Source organism: Rhineura floridana, chromosome 4 (genome assembly GCF_030035675.1).
Source record: "Rhineura floridana isolate rRhiFlo1 chromosome 4, rRhiFlo1.hap2, whole genome shotgun sequence".
Taxonomy (NCBI): domain Eukaryota; kingdom Metazoa; phylum Chordata; class Lepidosauria; order Squamata; family Rhineuridae; genus Rhineura; species Rhineura floridana.
Window position 1 is genome coordinate 135,494,935 of NC_084483.1, and position 20,368 is coordinate 135,515,302.

General features: G+C 42.7%; 1 protein-coding gene across 1 annotated transcript in view; it reads left to right on the plus strand.

Moving 5' to 3' along the window:
- The first annotated feature begins 14,732 nt into the window (after nt 1–14,732).
- The window catches only part of SLC35F3 (solute carrier family 35 member F3), a 246,238-nt gene continuing 240,602 nt past the window's right edge, over nt 14,733–20,368 (plus strand). Inside the window, exons 1-2 of the mRNA XM_061624518.1 lie at nt 14,733–14,811; nt 15,783–16,012. Of these exons, the coding sequence (XP_061480502.1) occupies nt 14,759–14,811; nt 15,783–16,012 (283 nt within the window). The 5' untranslated portion in view covers nt 14,733–14,758. The remainder of the gene's footprint in view (nt 14,812–15,782; nt 16,013–20,368) is intronic.

Below are 20,368 nucleotides of genomic sequence, written 5' to 3' on the forward strand. Positions count from 1 at the left end.
CATCTGTTATCATTTTGCCATCCTCATTGAGTAGCTGTGCCACCATTTCTTTTCTCTGTCTTTTACTATGGACATACCTGAAGAAAGCTTTTTTGTTGCTTTTAGCATCCCTCTCTCAGCTTTAGCCTTCCTGACACCATCCCTGCAATTCCATGATACCTGCCTGTACTCTTCCTTTGTGGCTTGGCCTTCTTTCCGCTTCCTGTATGTGTCCTTTTTTGTTTTCAGGTCATCTCTAAGCTTTTTGTGAAGCCACATTGGCTTCTTCTGCTGTTTCCCCCCTTTCTTCCTTGTTGGAATTGCTTGCCATTGCACTTTTAGATTTTCCTTTTTTAGAAACTCCCACCCATCTTGGACTCCTTTTCTCATTAGGGTGGCTTGCCATGGAACCGTACTTACAATTGTTCTGAGTTTATTAAAATCAGCTTTCCTGAAGTCCAGGGTGCGCGTATGGCTACTCTCAGCTTTTGCTTGTGTTAAAATCAAGAATTCAAATATGGTGTGGTCACTTTCCCCTAGAGTTCCCGTAACTGCCTCTTCAGCCACCAAATAATCTCTATTGGTTAGAATCAAGTCAAGGATAGCTGATCCTCTGGCTGCTTCCTCCACTTTCTGTAGAAGAAAGTTATCTCCAAGACAAGTCAGAAATTTCTTGGAGTGGCCGTGTTTGGCAGAATTTGTCTCCCAACAGATATTGGGATAATTGAAGGTGAAACCATACTTGTGCTGCTTCCGGTAGTTGATCTTTTATCCAATACACTAAAGCAAATTGTGGCACCAGGAAGTGGCACTGATCAGCATGGGTGCATCATGGCACACATGAGTTCTTCCATGTCATTGTGTGTACAGGGATCCTCTGTATTTTATTTTATTTTTACTTTTATAGCGCAACTTTCCTCAAAGAAGCTCAAGAACTACATGGTTCTTCCCCTCCCCATTCCTCAGAACAACCCTGAAAGTAGGTTAGGTTGAGAGATTGTCACCCAGTGAGCTTCATAGCTGATTGGGGTTTTGAACCCTTGTCTACCAGGACCTAGTCCAACACACTAACCACAACACCACACTGGCCTGCATGAAGGATTTTAGAATGTCTTCCTGTGAACCTTGTGTAAGTGTTGAGGGGAGTTGGAAGGGACATCAAAAGTCACCCAGCTCAACCCACTGATGCAGGAAGTCTACTGTGACGGTATTCCTGATAGGTGACCATCCAGCCTCTGGTTAAAAAACAAAGGAGAGTCCAAGGCTGTCTGTTCTTCTTAACTGCCTCTTCTCCAAGCTGCTTATATACTCCTTCAACCCTTCCTCAGAAAAGTTGGTCCAAAGCCTTCTCCATCATTGTTACCCACATAGGAACATAGAAAGCTGATAGGTTATTGGTCCGTCTTGTTCAGTATTATTTACACTGACAGGCAGCAGCTCGCCTGGGTTTCAGGCAGGAAACCTTTCCCAGCCCTACCTGGAGATGCTGGGGATAGAACCTGGGACCTTTTGCATGCAAAGCAGATCCTCTACCACTGAGCTATGGCCCCTCCTCCTCTGGACACGTTTCAGTTTATTGATATCTTTCTTAAATTAAGCTTTAAGAAATCAAGTAGTTCAGTTATAAGAAATCAAGTGATGCATGTGTGAAATCAGTCTTAATTGTCCCCCAGAAGGAAATATCTTTCAGGCAAATGGACATCAAACTAGAAGATCAGCTTAACTTTTATTTTTATATGTTTAAGTATAGCAATTAGAGTTAGCATATAAAGCTTATAATATTAATTGCTTCAATGCATATCAAACACATTACTAAGCATGAGAGCATTTTCGGTGGAAGGTTTTAAATTTGCATTTTGATTTTAATGGGCCAAGGAAATATACTAGAAGCATATTTCAGTAAGATACTATAGTAACCAAAAGAACAAACTGTGCTTCTTTCTGCTTTTTCCTGTTCTGATATTAAGTATTTTGGGTGGGGGTAGGGAAAATACATCAGAATACTTTAGAATCAAGGTCCTCTCAGAAGGTCACCTGCTCATGACTCAACTTTAACAAATACGATCCAAAGGTTCCTGAATTTCCACAGCCTGTGCCCCTTGGCAGAACTAGAGTATGTTGTTGCCAATGCAGCTCAGTGCCAAGCATATTAATGAAGCTTCTTGGCCTTTTTATTTGTTCGACAGTCAAGAAGATCAAATCAGTGGTAGATTTTGTGAGAAAGCCGTTTTCCAAAACTAAATGAAAAAACAAAAACAAATTGAGATTATGGTGTCCAGGTGAAAAAGAGGTCTCTTGCACCTTTAATGTGTGTAAGAGGGAGTTGCAACATATGTATATAATAACGCAACCTGCACCTGCTGAAATCCCCTCTTCAATTGCAAGAGCCCCGTTCTCTTTTTCGTAGAGATTGCATTGGATATGCAGTTGGAAAGCTTCCCCTGTGGTATTTCTGCTTGTCATGTAGATGAAGGAACCTGAGTCCAATGAGAAAGAAAAGTTCTAATCCTATGGGTGAAACAGATCAATGAAAGTGTTTTGACAGATACACCTGCACTTTTATAATATGGAGCCCTCTCAGCTACCCTTCCTCTTTCTCTCATCAGAAAGAGATCTCATCTGAATCTGTATTCAGGGCTCGTTCACACAGCAGTTTAATTTGAGATCGAACCTCCCTGCATACCTGTTAAACTTGCAGCAATCACATGATGTAGGAGGCAAAGGGGAGGCGTCCCGCTGCTTTCTCCTTTAAATCCAAAGCAAATCAATCCACTTTAAATCCAAAAAGGGAAGGAAAAACCATCTGTGTTTCACATCTCTAAGGGTGTGTAGATGGTTAGCTCCAATGCTTTGGTGAGTCCCCGCCGACTCTCTCCCCCTTTGTTTACCTTTTCCAGCTGGCTCCTGTTCTGCAAGCCTGCTGCAGAGGAAGAGATACTTCGACCTTAAGAGGGCATGGTCATTAGGAAGCTGCAAGATTACCCTTTCCTTTCATTATGAACGGGAAAAAAGCGGTTTGAGGGTTCATATAAGGTAAGCAGTGTGAACCTTTAAACCCTATTGCGATGAGAAAAGCTTCCTCTTTTATCCAAAATTCAGCTGAAGTCAGCTGCAGTGTGAACCAGCCTTTAGCGAACAACATTTTCTATGCACCTAAAATATCACTTCTTGGGACCATGATGTTATTGGAAGGATCTTCTCAGTGAACCAAGAACTTGCTTTAATATAGTTCTAGTATAATTCAATTTACATAGAAAAGAATGCCATCTTACACAACAAACATCTCTCAGTCAATAAATATTTATATTTAATTCATATCCTATTTTCCCCTTTAATGTGGACATCTCGGAAGATAGTATGTTTGCCTGTTGTAGAAGACTGTCAGCAAAAGAGGGATACTTTTTCTTAAACAAAAAAAAAGTATGTTGCTGGCAGCATGCCAAAATCTAGGTGGGGCAGATGCAAGAGCAGTCCGCATAGTGAAGGGTGCCAGGTGGTGTCACCATCCTCCCAACAGCAGTGTTTCTGCTGCTTCCTTGGACTTACATAGATGGTACAAGGATGGGACAGGCCGGTGGCAAGGGTAGGACTATGTCTGTGTGGGCACACTGGTAGATTGGCTCCCATGCAGCCCTGCCCCTTGTCTCCACCCTGCCCCATCCTTGTACCATCTATGTAAGTGACAGCAATGCCTGCCACTGTCAGAAAAAGTGTGCACAAGCATCAGTTCTTACTCCCCTTTGGCATTTTAAAAAGAGCACTCCAGTTTGAATCACTTCAGAGGTTGCCTGATTTGGCTTAGGATCTGAACCCTAATTTGGAAAAACAAAGCCTTTCGCTAGCATGGGGAAACAAAAAATGGCTAACTTTTTTTCTTTTTGGCAGAATTGGATGGAATTTTCAGGTTTATTAGCTCCTAATGAGTTAATACCTTCTGCCAAAAGACAAATAAATCAATGGGGTCTTGTACTAGGCACCATTAAAATATGAGGCCCCTCCCAAAAGGAAACTTTTGTTTAATTTTTTTGGCAGAATTGGATGAATCCTGCCAAATTTCAGAAGGATAGCTGCAGTGGTTTTCCTGGAAGGACAATCTACAGTTTGAGGTAGTTAAAAAAGGATTAACTTAATGTATCCTATTATTTTGTCAGCAATCTGTACGAAAATGGCATACCCCATGTACCCCAAATTGCAAATAGGTCCAGGTTTTTTTTTCTGCCAAGCACCTTTAAAGTTGACAGGGGAAACAAAAAGGGATTTGCTTCCCTCCCTTTTAGACAACTATTTTATTATGAAAATGACAAACATGATAGAGGTTTGAGGAAAATAACCTGCAAAATTTCAAAAGGATAAGTGCAGGGGCTGAGGAATTATGATAGATTTCATTCATTCATTCATTCAATTTATATCCGCCCTTCCTCCCACTTCAGGCATTCTGTTCAATTGGTGCCAAAGGTCACAGCAATTTAGTGGAAAGCTGATTTGATAGGAGTAGAGGGATAGACATGCAGCACAGATACAGAAGGACTTGAATGCCCAGCATTCTAAGCAAGCATCATTAGCAGAACTAGCAAATAGCTCAGAACAGATAACAATGTGATAGGAATGCCCTGGTAAAATAATTCCCTCTTATTAGAAGCTAGACCTGTCAGTTACAAAATAGTTCTTCCTCTCCCCATTGTGTCATTTTCCTTATATGGCAAGCTTGGGGAGAAAAATTTCAGTTTTTGCATACATACTGTCATTAGGCTTTTTTATTAAATCTGAATCTCTGGTCCCCACTTTGGTTCAGGGCACTCCAGACAGATCCTGCTTTGGCTTGGATAAGCCCCCAATTTATCTGAAATTATTCTTAATTTAGGATTCATCCCAATCTTTTATACCTCCGCTATATAGCTATTTATTTATCTAAGGATTTATCTAAGGATTTTCCAACTGAAATGGCTTCTCAAAGCAGAGAATAATATTACATTGTTTTTTAAAAAATCATTAAAACATGCAAGAAAACATACAAAATATATCAGGAGCATTATCTTAACATCAGGGACAATAATGCAGATCAAACAAAAAAGGTTAAAAGCTTGCTGAAAAAGAAAAGTCTTAACAAGCAGCCTGTCTAAACAGGCAAAATTCTCAACTTATGAATCTTTTTTTGAAAAATATTTTTACTGAATAAATTTCGTATAACAATTAACTCAAGACAACCTCCCATCATACCCAACACCAAAACGCCACAGTATGTAAAGCAAATACAATTCCTAATGATTACAGTAAATAAGCACTAAGTCAACCCATTAACCAGGATCTCTGTGGAATTATGTCTAACCAAAAATATGTTTGTGACAGTGGTAGCAATATCATTCTGTCTTTGTGTACCACGTATACAATAAAAGGATATCAGACATCTTCAAAAGTCTCTTTTATCTTCACACCTCAAGTTCTATAAATATAGAGCAGCAACAGACTTAGCTGTAAACCGCTCAGAGAGCTTCGGCTATGAGGCGGTATACAAATGCAATAAATAAATAAATAAAATATGCTCTATTTGTTCAAGGCAATGTAAACATTCAGCAAAGACCTATTGGACCTCAATGATTAAGGACATAGGTGCTTCCCCAGGTATCCCACACCTAGGCCATTTAGACTTTTAAAATTAAAACCAAAAACCTTAAAATTAACCCAGAAACAAAATGGTAACAAATGAAGCTCCTGCAGTATTGGCTGGGAACAGAGTCTGGTTGGTGGCTGCATCCTAAGCTCCCTTTCCTCTCTAGTGGGCCACTTTGACAGGTGGTGGGTGAGGGTATCCACCTGCTGCTACTATGACATCAGATGACCCATTTTTCCTTTGCAGTGTGAGCTTGAGGTCCAGCCATACTGCAAAGGAAGATCCCAGCCAATCCCAGTGGGGCTGGAAGTCACTGTTGATCAGCAATGTCTACAAGCCTTGCTTTCAGCAGGTATCAGAAACTCCAGAATATAGCTGATTGGCACAGACTTCAAGCCATGCTTTCATCTGGGATAGGCTACACTCTGGAATTTCCAAATGAGGACCAGCTGATCCCAATGTGGTGCCACATTCAAAAGACACAATATAAGCCCCACTTGCCAAGGAACAATCAGGGGTAAGTTTTAAGACTCCTGTTTGTTCCTTTGCAGCCATCTATTTAATTGTCCCACACTGGACATCGTATATTTCAAGTAGATTCAGCTTGGAAAAATAGCTCCACATCATGATCCCTGCTGGCCCTAATTAAGCATGCAGACTGGAGGTTCCCCAGTTATATATGCTTCTAGTGGTTACATCTCATAACCAGTCCAGTTATCACATTTTGAATCAACTGAAGTGTCTGAACTGCCTTCATGGCCAGTCTCACCTATAGTACATTACAGTAGCCCAGTTAGGAGGTTATCAGGACATACACAAGAGTAGCAAAGTCTCACTTTTTCAAGAAGGAATGGAAGTGTGTATCAACTGACACTGATGAAATGTATTCCTGAGCCCCATTCAGACATAATAGCTCCTGCGTTGCTCTAAACAGGAGCTGGGAGCAGGGATGCACCAAGGAGCCCTACCCCCTGGTGTCTGTACAAAGAACATGGATGTCTGAAATGGCAGAGCCTTTGTACATATAGCTGTACTTGAGCAGTAGGAGGTTTTGATCCAGGACACTCCCAGACAGTGAGTCTCATTTTTCAAGGAGAGTGTGACCTCCACAGAGGACAAGCACCTCTACTATTTCTCCAGTTTTAGGGCCACTTTCTGTGAAGATCTCTATTTTATCTGTATTAAATTTCAATCTCATTATCAGCACATTACCAACCTCAGACAATCATTCAAGGATTACCCTTTCACACCTGATTCAGACAAAAAATACAAACCGAGCTTGAGGTGGTAGAGGGGGGCACTAGCCCACTAAGGACAAAATACTTTCAAAACTCTGAATATCCTCTCCTGTGGAAGAGTCCAACCAATAGGAATCAGCCACAAAGGCCCTGCTCCATGCCCTCTACCACCTGGAATAAGGCAGCGTATTTTGTTGTGGAACCCCAATTTTTGGAACTCCTTTTGCAGAAATGTAAGCCTGGTACCATCACTATTCTCGTTTTGAGCCCTGCTAGATGAGAATTTTTTGCCCAGATTGTTGGGCTTTTTTGTGCTGAATTGTAATTATCCAGTGCAATTTGTTGTTGTTTTAAATGATTTTTATTACTTTATCTGTAACTCACTCTGAGAGCCATGACCAGCTAACAAATATTTGAAATAAATAAGAGCAGCAACCTTCTTGTATCATTTTCTGAAATTGCTTGCTGAAGCTGTATTGGTCCATCTAAACTGGTATGGTGTATTATCACTGGCAGTAGCATCTCTCCAGACATCAGCAGGTGTTTTTTCCAGCCCTTGTGAGATCCTTTTTCACTGGATGTACTGCCAGGGATTGAGCCTGATAGCCTTTTAAGTAGAGACCCTATCCCAGTCTGTGTCTGTGTTGGAATTGTTTTTTAAGATGTTTTAAAAGATTTTTTTTAAAAAGATGTTTTAATTTGTTTCTAAAGATGTTTTGTTTTAATATATTTTAAAGTCTGTTTTTAAGATGTTTTAAGGTGTTTTTAGTGTTTTTGTTTGTCATCCTTGGCTCCTACTGGGAGGAAGGGCAGGATATAAATTTAATAAATAAAATAATACCTTTCACATGCAAACACTGTGCTCTACCTCTGAGCTCTGTCCCTTTCTAAATAGAAATTTATACGTTGTCTACTTCAGGAACTGTCCATGCAACCACAACTCAGTTCAAGAATTCTGCACCACTCTGAATTTTGGTATTAGCCTACTGCTCTGTGCATTGGCATGCCTCTTGTGAGCCACTGGATGCTCAATAAAGAACTCTCTAATTCAAACACTTTTAGAACCTGGTCTTAAACATGAAAATGAATCTCATGAAATTCAAGATCCTTTGTTTCAATTTAATGATCATGATTTGGTGAGAAACCATAGTTCAATGGGAGAGCACAAGTCCTTTGCATACAGAATGTCCTATGTTAAGTCTTGGCAATCTCTACTTTAAACAGTATGAGGTAGCAGGTGATAGGAAAGACCTCTGACTGAGACTCTGGAGACCCACTGCCAGTAAGAGTAGACAATACTAGGCTGGCTGGACAGTCTGACTTAGTATAAGGCAGCTTCCTATGATCCATTGCACTTAAAAGTCATTGGCGGTAGAACACATGAAAATATCTAGACGCATCATCAGCCACAAATATTTGGCTGAATGAAATGTTCTTATAGAATTATTTTATGGGGGCTTATCCCTTCCCCATCACATAGCTTACCAAACCAGTAAACAAAGGAAAGGAGTGTGGAGAGGACAAAGAGGTAATATAGGAACATAAGGAGCTGCCTTATACTGAGTCAGACCATTGGTCCATCTAGCTCAGTATTGTCCACACTGACTGGCAGTGGCTCTCCAGCATTTCAGGCAGAGAAACTCTCAGTCATACATGGAGATCCCTAGGATTGAACCTGGGACCTTCTGCATGCAAAGCACATGCTCTACCACTGAGCTGTGGCCCTTCCCCAGGGCATTCCAGGGGATGCTCACCAGTGTAGGAATATCCTTCTTCTAAACACCAGTGAGGCATCTGTGGCCCTCCAGATGTTGCTGGACCACAACTCCCATAATTACTGTCACACAGACTGGGGCTGATGGGAATTGGGGTCCAATAACATCTGGAGGACTATAGGTTCTCTATCTCTGTTCTAAAGGTTTATAAAAGCTGATGCATGGTTACTGTGCATTTGAGATCTTGAGGAAATTTTTACTCTAACCCCAACAAAGTGAAAATACGCACTATACAGGTGAAGCAGGAGGGCCCTCAGGTAGAATCTGGTGATGGGAATCTAGTGATGGGAGAAAAGAATGGCATGGAGGAACAAGTCACTATTATCAAGGTGCTATAGGAAAGTAAGCAGAGTTCTTTCAAACAAATTGTTGGCAAAGTTCACATATGCATGTTTTCAAAAAAATATTTGATTTAGATTATGTCTGAGCAACAGACTGTTAAAGTATTCAGTTAGCCTCACTCCCACAATCATTATGAGTCAGATTGGCACAAAAATGATTGTTGCCACAAAAAACACTGGCAACCAACACCATTTATTGCTTTAAAACTTCTGTCTGTGAAATTACTAATTCAGTTGATCCTCTGCAAATAGTATTGGATTAAACTGTTGGTGAAATTAGTAAATACTAGAGAAATCAGACTTTGGAAACAAGTTGTCCACACACATATTAGAATGGTTTCTGAGGAAGGGGAGGACCAATAGCTCAGAGACAAAACTCATGTGTTGCATACCTGAGGTACTAGGATCAGTACCCATCAATTCCTGTTAAAGGCTCTTGGGTTGGAGGCTGTGAAAGACCTCAGCCTGATATCTTGGAGTAACAGTAGACAATATTGATATAAGTGAATCAATGGTATGACCAAGCAGAACAAGGATAGGGAACCTGTGGCACACCAGATAATGCTAGTCTATAACTCCCATCATCCCCAACTATTGACTATGCTGAATGGGATTATTTATTTTAAAGCATTTATCAACTGCATAATATTTTTTTTAAACCCTCTAAAAGTTGGATTCGAACAACATCTGGAGAGCCACAAGTTCCCCATTGCTACAGCAGAAGAAAACTTTATATTTTATGTGTATGTGTTGTGATATATTATGTGTATGTATTGTGATAAGACTCAGTGAGAAAACTACATATGGATCATTTACAGAACTGGAGGAGTTGGACCTGAAGGATGCATTCCTATGCACAATTATTTAGATTAAGTCCCATTAAACTCAGTGAGGCTTCTCAGAAAAGTTCAGGCTGCATTTCTAAACATAAATATTTTATAAGGCTTACTTGGAAATAAGTATTATTGGTATCAATAGGGCTTAAATTTGCATAAGTGTGATTACTAAAAGGCATATTTAGTCATGAAAATGTCCTTAGTTGGCTGTCTGTTTTACTTTCATAGATTCATAAAATCATACAGTTGGAAGGGGCCTATAAGGCCATTGAGTCCAACCCCTTGCTCAATGCAGGAATCCAGTTTAAAGCATACCTGACAGGTGGCTGTCCAGCTACCTCTTGAATGCCTCCAGTGTTGGAGAGCCCACCATATACCTAGGTAATTGGTTCCATTGTCATACTGCTCTAACAGGAAGTTTTTTCTGATGTTCAGTCGGAATCTCGCTTCCTACAACTTGAGCCCATTTGCTTTGCTTACTGTGTATGTGTACTGGAGGGGTTTTGGAGCAGTAGGTGAGATGACATAATGTATCTTCTGCCACTGGTCTAAACACACTAAAATTGCCAGTTGTATAATGCCAGGTCAATCAGGACCCTGGACAGCTCCCAGTGTGTCTTGCTAGCTGAGCTTGGGAAGTTGTTTCAGCAAAGAGAGGCACCAGAAAGCATAAAAGTGGCTCAACCCATCAGGAGAGTTCTTTGTAACATTTAAAGTGCTTGTAGCCTTTTCTGCAATTGGAGTCACCTGCACAGTTGTGGAGCAGAAGAGTCTGCAGGGAAATCATTCTCAGACTTGAAGTACAACGGAAGAGTAATGCCCTCAGATGAGGAAAGTGTAGAAGAGGATTCTGGGGACTCCCCAAGTGGGGCAAATGATGCATAATCTGAAGCATAGTCTTCCTCAGGCCACCCCTCCCCCTATGGTTGTTGTTTAAAAACAATAAAACAGAGATACATTAAATGCAACCACACATTTAATGTAACATGCAATTTGGCCCTGAGATGCGAAACATCCATGAATCTTGTCTCATTTTTCCTAAAGTCAGGGCTAGATGTTTTCTCTTTGCTAGACTGCTAAAGAAACAGAAGCCTTCTGATAATAAAAAGTTGACATATAAGTATATATATATTTTTCTGTAAGGCATCATCAATGTACATGATTACAGGGAAACAAAACCAAAAACAGCAGAACAGGATTCCTTTGATAATTTTGCAGAGGGAAGAACATTAGTTAGTCCTGCTTCTCCTCCAACTACAGTACTGTTGTTTTGACTACCAAGTGTCAGGGATGAAGAAGTGCAAACCTGTCTCAAGCTCAGCACCATCTCCATTCAGATGCTTACTTCTGCTTCAGCCTAAGGTCCAGAATGCTGCTGAAACAGAATTTGAGAGACTGCTGTATTTGATGGTTATGGAGAGACAAAGAGGCTTCAGAATGACACTTTAGGTTCATCCTCACTTTCTTCCATGAACAGCATTTTAAAAAGAGGTTGCTATATGGGCCTTCTTGCCTTCATTAGTTTTTAAATCTTTATGGTGCTATTGATCCCAAAGCAGCAAGGGATGTAAATCTCACAGGACCTGAAGACTGCACCGTTATCAAGCAAACAGAATGCTTATGAAAAACAAGCCATGTTAAGAGATTCTAGCTGGATTAGCTGCACTAGTTTTGCGATAGCATCCGCTTCACACATATCATTTTTCAGTGTAAACCTGTAGTGTTCTAAATGTACACATATAATGCACACCTATAAACACAGAATGTTTAAAACAGTAAGTATCACTGTGGCAAGTATGTACCATACAGGGATCCATGAGTGGCTACAGCTCCCTTTTTGAGATACACTTTGCAATGAATTTGTCGGATGGTCCTTTGCGTACAAGCTTGTGGGGTGGTCATACCTGCATGGGTGGTCAGAATGTGGGCTTGTCCAGCCTTTTTTTCTCTAGAATCACTAGATTTACCAACTAGAGCCAGCTGTTAAAAACATATAGATTTTTTTTAAAAAAGGAAACAAGGTGGTTCTGGGCACATTCTGAATATACAAGTTTCTTTTCAGTATTATAACTGACTGGAGTTCACCGGGTTGTATTCAGCTGATCCAGCAAATATGTCTGCTAGTCAAAGAGGAGAGGATGGAACATTGGCCTATTTATTATTAAAATGCGCTCATATTTACATGTGTTACATGAGTGCAGTTTTATATTTAAGGTTGAAATACATTTTTTATCTTTGTAATATATATGTAATATCTTTTACCTTAACTCCATTTTTAGCACTTGTGGTCTGTTAAGAATAACCTTCCAGCTTTCTCCCCAGCATAGGCAGTGTGGGGCACTACAGGAGTTAAGGGTACATTGGCAAAAAATCACCTACCTTCCTCTTCTGTCAGAAGACACCTCCAGTGGAGCAAAAGTGCAAGGAACACCAGTTGTCCTTTCATTTTTTATTTTTTTAAAAACCCACTTCAAACACAGGAACATAGGAAGTTGCTTTATATAGAGTCAGACCTGGTCCATCTAGCCCAGTATTGTTCACATTGACTGGTGGCAGCTCTCCAGAATTTCAGGCAGGAATCTCTCCCAGGTCTCTTTGGAGATGCTAGGAATTGAAGCTAAGGCCTTCTGCATGCAGAACGTGTGCTCTATACCAATGAGTTACAGCCCTTCCCCTGGCTAGTTTTCTTCATTTCAGCAGTGTAATTTAGTTGGGAAAAGTCACTTTGTAAAATTGTTGAAACCCTTGCCTCTCTACTGCAAATCACCCAGATATCTACCTATAGGTTCCCATTGGTCTTCTGCCTTTGCCTGCTGTAAGGCATTCCTCTTAGCTTTATTAAGAGCCAGCAAAAATGAAATAAATCACTTTGGGTGCCTGAAGCAGAAAGTCCAAACAACGTCATCACCTCTAGTAATGAGAAATGTGAGGCATGATGCATGGGGAAGTTCTCCTGCACAAGCCCCATTGAAATGAATAGAGGGAAAGGTTCATTACTCATCTGTTTTGCATGCAAAAGGGCCCAGCTTCTCCAGGTAGGGCTGGGAAAAGATCCCTACCTGAAACCCTGGAGAGCTGCTGCCAGTCAGTGTAGACTGAGCTAGATGGCCTGTTGGCCTGACTCAGTATAAGGCCGCTTCCTATGTTCCTAGCTGTGAAAAAGCACTACCTTAAGCAGCTCCCATTAATTTCAGCGGGGCCTGTGCCAGAGAAACTCTCAGAACATTCTGTCTCATGGGTCAAATTTGCCTGTCTCAGGTTCATTCTCCCACCCTTAATGGCACAATTGGCAGCTCAAGGCAGCTGCCTCTCCTGGCCTCTTGATGGGGCTGTCTCTGGCTTTGCCTTCATTATGTGTCAGGTTATAGAAGTGAAAGTAGGAATATCCCAAGGTCAGAGGAAAGAGCTTTCACCTCCCATTTAGAGTTCTACAAAAACTTGACAGGTGAAGTAAGCATTCCTGAGCTGCTCTATTTCAATTGACCCTCACTTTGAAGATCATTCTCATGCTTTCTTTCTCTAGAGCCCAAAGGTTGTGTAGAGGGAGGACTGGAGGGAGGACTGGGGGGAGGACACAAAACAGGAACACAGGAAGTTACCTTATATCTAATCCATCCACTGGGTCATCTTGCCCAGCATTTCCTACTCTGATTTGCAGGAGCTCTCCAGGGTTTCAGGCAAAAGTCTTTCCCACTCCTATCTGGGACATGCAAGGCAGGTACTGTTCCATCTTGGATCCTCTTTGGTATAAGAAATGATTGAACCACCAAGTGGATACATTTCAGGGTAAGCCCAAGACATTTTGCTGTCTGAGGCAAAACAGCAAATCTCCTCTTTCATGCATACTGCCCAAGGCCAGCCAAGTTATTTTGGTACTTGAGGCACAAAGGTCTGTTAGCACCTCTCCCCTCTCTGGCTGTAAAAGTATGACAATAGCAAACTAAACAACTAGCAATCTGCTGCCCTTTCCTGACACCCAAAGTCTGTTACCTGAGGTGGCTGCCTCAGTCTGTCTAACGATAGGGTTGGCCCTAGTTGTGAAGGAACTGAATCTGTATCATTTGGCTAATTTTTTTTATTATTATTATTGCTTTTTTATTTAAAAAATGAGGTGCTTTGATAAATGTTTTGTGAGTGCCGCTGTTTTGTGAGTAAATGGTTACCATGAGCAGAAAGAGAGAAGGAAAGGAAAGAGGTGCCTGTACTCTGTACTGGTGAATTCCATCACAAAAAAGTCCTCATTATCAACATCAACTGTGAGGGCTTATTGTTTTTGCCCCAAGGGCTAATTCTGCCACCTGTTTGGAAATAAACGTATAAAACATTTTCAAGTTCAAAGATATTAAAAGCACTGCATCTTAAGATCAAATAAAACTAAGCGTTTTAAGAGTATCTGCCTCCTAAGACAGGAGAGGGGTGGCCTCCTTTTCTTACAAACTGCCCCCTGGCTCCCCCTGTAGGTCGCTGGGCCAATTTCACGGCAGGGAAGAAAGCGGAGGAGAGAGAGAGAGAGCGCTCCCCCTAAGGGAAAAGAGAGAGAAAAGGCGGCGTTTTCCTAGAGAATGGGTGATGAGAGTGGTTGCCCGTGAGGGGAGCGACTTGCTTTTCTTTCCTCCTTCGCTTCCCTACTTCATGCGTGGCGGCGGCAACGACAGCAGGTTGCAGTCAGGAGCCAACGCCTCGCCCGTGTTGTGGATTAAAACGACTCTCATGCAGCAGCAGCAGCAGCAGCAGCAGCAGCACCACCACCACCACCACCAGCTGCTGCTCTTTTTCTTCACCGGCCGTTCAAAACTCCATGCTTGTGTTGTGGTGGCAAGCGCTAGCTCCGGCCACGTCTTTCTCCTTCTTCTCGCCGTAGCGACCCGCACGAGCGCCGCTCCTGCCTCTCACCCCGTGCCTTGTCAGCCCGCCAGCCCGCCCGCGGCGGCTGCACCTTCCTTGAAGTCTGGGAGCCCTTACTCCCCCGCTGCTCTTCCCTATGGGGATTCGAGAGTTTCCCAACGGCACGACGAGGGGCAAGACCATTGCGATGTAAGTCCCGGGGAAGCGGGCGAGCGAGGGAGGGCGTCGGGGGTGAGGAAAGATACCTGCTTCTTGCAGCAGAGGCAGAGCCACTTGCTCCGCTGGTACCTCACGCGGCCTTTCTCCGCGCCGGCCGTCCCTCTCCCACGGGGGCCGCCGCCACAGCTGTGCCTGGGCGCAAACCCGGCGCCGACCCCGGGCTGCCTCAGCAGTGGGGGAGGGGGACAGCGGGAGCAAAGTTTTCAGCCTCACCCCCCCCCCTTTGTCCTGTGCCCTTCGCTCTCCTCCTTCCTGGGATATTAGGAATGTAAAGCGGAGAAAGGGGTGGGAGGGAGGAATCGTGGGTTTGTCAGTTAAAGTTCGCCTGGAGCTTTTTGTGGCTAGTTTGGCAGGGACGGGAGCGGAGGAGCTCGCCTCTCTTTCGGAACTGAGGCGCTTCAGGGCTCCCTCTTGGCGGACTTGGAGGAGGTGGCTCCCTAAGGAGGATGTGTGAGCGGGAGGGAAGTGTGTACACACACACACACACAGCCTTTTTTGAAGGAAACGTCCTCGAAAAATCCATAAAATAGGTCTAGCACAGGTAGCAGCAGAACCTCAACTAAGGGACAGCTTATCCTTTGTGCCCAGTGCCCTCCTCAGGACCACAACTCAGTGACAGAGCATCAGTATTGCATGCGGAAGGTTCCAGGTTCAATTCCTGGCACCTCCAGATGGGGCTGAGAGAGACCCCCCCTGTCTGAAAACCTGGAGATCTGCTCCCAGTCAGTGTAGGAATACTGAGTTAGATGGTCTGACTGCATAAGGCAGTCCATGCATTCCTGTATTCCTCGCTCCAGCTGCCCACCCATTGTGTGTGCTTTTGTTACATTATTAATACCTTGTGGTGATGTTCTTGAGAGTGTTTGCATTTATTACATTCTTCTTTGCCTTACCTTCTGTCCACTCCATCTCCTCTCCTCCCGTAACCTCCCCACCCCCAGTGGCATGAGGAGATCTCCAGATGTCAGCCCCAGGAGGCTGTCAGACATCAGCCCTCAACTCCGGCAGCTCAAATACCTAGTGGTGGATGAGGCGATCAAAGAGGATTTGAAATGGTCTCGATCCATGGAAGACCTCACCAGTGCTACCGTGGGGCTCACTTCCATTGAGGAAAGGATTCTGCGGATTACTGGCTATTATGGTTATCAGCCCTGGGCTGCCAGCTACAAAAGTAAGTCCCTTGCTTATCCCTGCCTCCTTCACAAATGCAGTCACCATTCTTTCCATACCCCCCCCACACACACACAGAGAGAGAGAGAGAGAGAGAGAGAGTTGTCACCTTTCTGTCAGGTTAAACCAGTTTCTTCTCAAACTGCTTGTTGCTTGTGAGGTGTAGAGGGATGGCTTACGTTGTAGTCAGGAATTAACCCTGTGAATCCTCTTCTAGGTGTCAGACTGTGACAGTGGAATTTTATATCTTGTATTATCAAAGTAGATGATAAATCAACTTTGCTATTTGGCTAGTTTGCTGCTGCTGCTTTTCCACAACTCTTGTATATATGTGCCACATGCCTTATATTTCCGTTCCTTTTGGTGCTTGTGTCTATTGTTTCAGAAGGATATAACAACATGAGGAGTTAAATGCAGATCAGCAGACCTTACTGGTTGTCTGGAAAAAACATTGTGGTGATTATTATATAAAAAATGTACTGCCATCAAGTCAATTCTGACTTATGGTGACCCTATGAATAGGGTTTTCATGAGGCTGAGAGGCAGTGACTGGCCCAAGGTCACCCAGTGAGCTTCATGGCTATGTGGGGATTCGAACCCTGGTCTCCCAGGTCATAGTCCAACACCTTAACCACTACACCACACCGGCTCTTTGATTATTATATAAAACATAAAATACTTCAGATTAAGCACTCAAGCTTGGATCAAATGTGAATTTTATAAAAGGTCACTGTGGCATTAAGCTTGTTTTTAAAAAAGTGGTTACATAAAGTGAATAAAGTTTTATCTTTAATGCAGAGAATTGATCTTTTATTATATTTCAGGAAAATGTCTTATAGCTGGATGATTTAATGAATTTCTTTCAACCTCTTTGAAACAATTAAGCACATATTGTAAAGTCCATAAGGAACATGGACTTTAGTGCAGCAGTCCTAACCCCACTTACCTGGGAGTAAGCTTCAATGAATTCAGTAGGACCTATTCCTGAGTAGGCATGTTTGGATGCAGCCTTAGTGTTACTTACGTTAATTTTGGTTCTAAGGTATAGTCGTTTAATACGATGAATGAAATCAGACTTGTTTGTGAAGACAACTTTTAGCTATCCATGCAGAGGATAATTAAATGTGTGTTTATGAGAATACATTAAAGAGTACTTTAACCAGATTCTTAATGCTGGACTTCCTGCCAGGTTGCAGTCCTATATCCATTTACCAGGAAGTATGCCCAGTTAAACTTATTGTGAATAGGATTGTGCTGTAAATGTGTACATCATTCACTACATCTCACAACACTACACTGAACATGATTTGATACACGTTTTCCTTTAATGTCTGAGAGCACTGATGGTTATTGACACTGGCTATTTTTCATATATCATACAAAAAGACAAGAGGATTTTTTCATTATGAATCACCTCCAAGAGATGTCAAATTCCACGTTATGAAATTTGTGTATTTGCATGGTTCCTTCACAATAACATAATCCTGGTTTGTCCAGAAGGAAACATGTTCATGCTCCTTGTTTTCCTATCTCCATTTGTATTGGTTCAGGAGAGACCGTGTTCCCAGGAGGTGAGTCTGGAAGTTTTATTTTCAATAATGGTGTAGCTTGGTTGTTCAAGAACCCATCCTGTCAGCTCACAAATATGCATCCAGTATTTTATTCAAATTAAATAACTGGTTAAGTATTCAGCACCTTGGAAAGTGATTTGTGGAGTGCCACAAGTTTCTGTTTTGATATCTACATGAAGTCACTGGCTGAGACTGTTTGATGCTTTGGAGTGGGATGTCATTAATATGCTTATGACACCCAGCTCTGTTTTTCTATCAAGATCAGGAACCGAAGTTCCCTCCTGAGTTAGTGTCTAGAGACTGTAATGGACTAGATGAGGATGTATAGATTGTACCTGAATGCATATGAGGTATAAACGATGACAGTTTGGGTCCCTGGAGAAAAACTCAGTGTTGATAGCATTTGCCTTCCTTTAATTGAGTAGATGTGCATTCTAGGGGATCTTTTCAGCTCTACATTAGTTTAGATTCTAAGAATTCATGGTTACTGCTTCCATCTATCATTTTAACAGGAGGAAGCAGCTGTATGTATGGGAACCTGGCAACTATCACACATACTTTTGTAATATTAATGGACTACTATAATGTGTTCTATGTGGGGCTGAGCCCTCACATATGCAGACATGCAACAGTCTGCCTATTTTGGGGAGTAGGAAGACCTGTGTATTTAAGACCTGTGTGATTACTATCCAGTCCTGACAAAGACAAGTCCTTGCAGGGAGAGGGGGACTCTAGAGCTAGCAGGTCAGAGATCAGGTATGGACTGGCAAGTAAGCAGTTTGTATCCATCCACACAAAGGTCACACGCAGTAGCAGAGTGGCAAATTCATAAGTGTAGAGTCCCTTCATAAATGTCACAGCCATGCCTCCTTCTCAGATTATACAACCTTCTAAGATTACAGAATAATCTGGCCAGGTTTGAATACTCCTTCCTGCTTATCAATCTTTGTTAATGTCTTCTCCTATAACAACATATTGGGATAAGTAAGATTGCATGCTTTTAATAGGGAGATGTCCCTTCTAGCCAGAATTTGGGGACACCTCTATGCTTGTTTACTGTGATGTAACTTCCTATTGATAGGTGTTATTTCCCTTCTTCTCTTCCTTTTCTTTGTTAAGAGATGTTCTCTTATTTGCATATCCTCCATTAAGCCACAGGAGACAGAAGCCTCCACAGGTTTCTCTCCCAGATCATCCCAATCATGGACTAAAATCTACTATCTACTTCTATCTTTTCTGTCCAAGTTAGAGCCTGTGTTTCCTGAACATATGAAAGGTTGTGAGTAAACATACTTAATAATTTTACCAAAGAAGACTGTCTCTATTGTTTTTATTCAGGTAGTCTGTATGAGGGGAAGGTGGGCTGGTTAATTCTCATTCCACTTTGCAAAATATATACTCTGCAAAGAATCTACTAAACTGTTCCTATTTCATTTAAACCAAACACAACAGATGCCTCTAGGAGTTAATCAGCATGAAAGGGGAGTTTGTTAGCTACTGAGAAGAGTCTTCTCAATGGCTGATTCACCTCTTTTCACTCTGATTGGCTCCAATCAGCAGGAAAGGGCAAAGAAGCAGGTTAGAAGACTCTTTTCAGTGGCCAACATACTACCCTCTTGTTTGTTTGTTTGTTGCATTTGTATACCACTCCATAGCCAAAGCTCTCTGAGCGGTTTACAACAATTAAAAACATTAAAAACAAATATATAAATTTAAAAACACATTTTTAAAAAGCAATTTGTGATGATTGGCTCAAAGGATGCTGGATGATTGGCTCAAAGGATTGGCCCGCTGGCACCCTGTTCCCCAAAAGATAAGGGGGGTCTAAGACACACACACACACCCTGAGACCCTGGACAACTACACTCCTGGTCACAGGTCAGAAAACAAGAGTGGTTAGAGACAGACCTTTCAGTACCCTGGACAGGTCCTATGGAAGAGACCACTTGTTCTGAGGACTAGTTGTTGATTGAGCTCATAAAGTTCTTCACCCTGACTTCTCTTCCCATGCTATGCTCCCTTGTGCCAGCTCTACACTGCATCAGCAGTGTCAGGGGGGGCTGGAAATTCCTGGGTCTTTGGCAGGGAAGGAAAGTCCTTAGCCAGCAGTCGGGTTGTAAATCTGCCAGGCCTATCCGAAGCGTACTTGCCGAGTCAGAAGTCCAGAAGCGAGGTCAGTGGAGGTCCGGGATCAATTGCCAAGGAGGTCAGTCAAAGAGATGCTGCAGGGAAACTAGGTCTACACAAAGCCACGCCTGACATTGCAGTCAGCAACAAGCTGCAGCCAAAGTGTGCGTTATCAAGAGCAGGATGGACAGCAGGTGTGAGCCCTCAGCGTTTGGGCCTTAAGGAGACAGGCCTGCCTCTCTTCTGCCTGACCTTCTGCTGTCTACGTTCTGCAGGTGAGGGGGGAGTATCCTGTTCACTGTCTGTGTCTGGCTGCAGGGACTCTGCTGTATCTGGGGTGCTCTGCAGCTGAGGGGCAGAAGGAGCTGGATTCTCAGGAGGCTCCTCCGTGTCTCCTGCTGCTCCTGGGTCTGCTGCTGTTACTCCCGAGTCATCCTCATCTGAGGAGTCCTCTGACGGGGCCATGACACCTTGCTGGAAAACAGAGATAGTTTAAGAGGCTAACCTCTGGCCTAGAGCCTGGATTTTTGTTGTGTCTCCATTGCTAGGCACACTGCCTGTGGTGGTAAGCAGATTTGTCACACAAGGCCTTTTGGGGGCCAAGGATGCTGCTTCCTTTATGGGCCTTGGCTCAAAGACTGCAGTCACTGGCTGTCCTG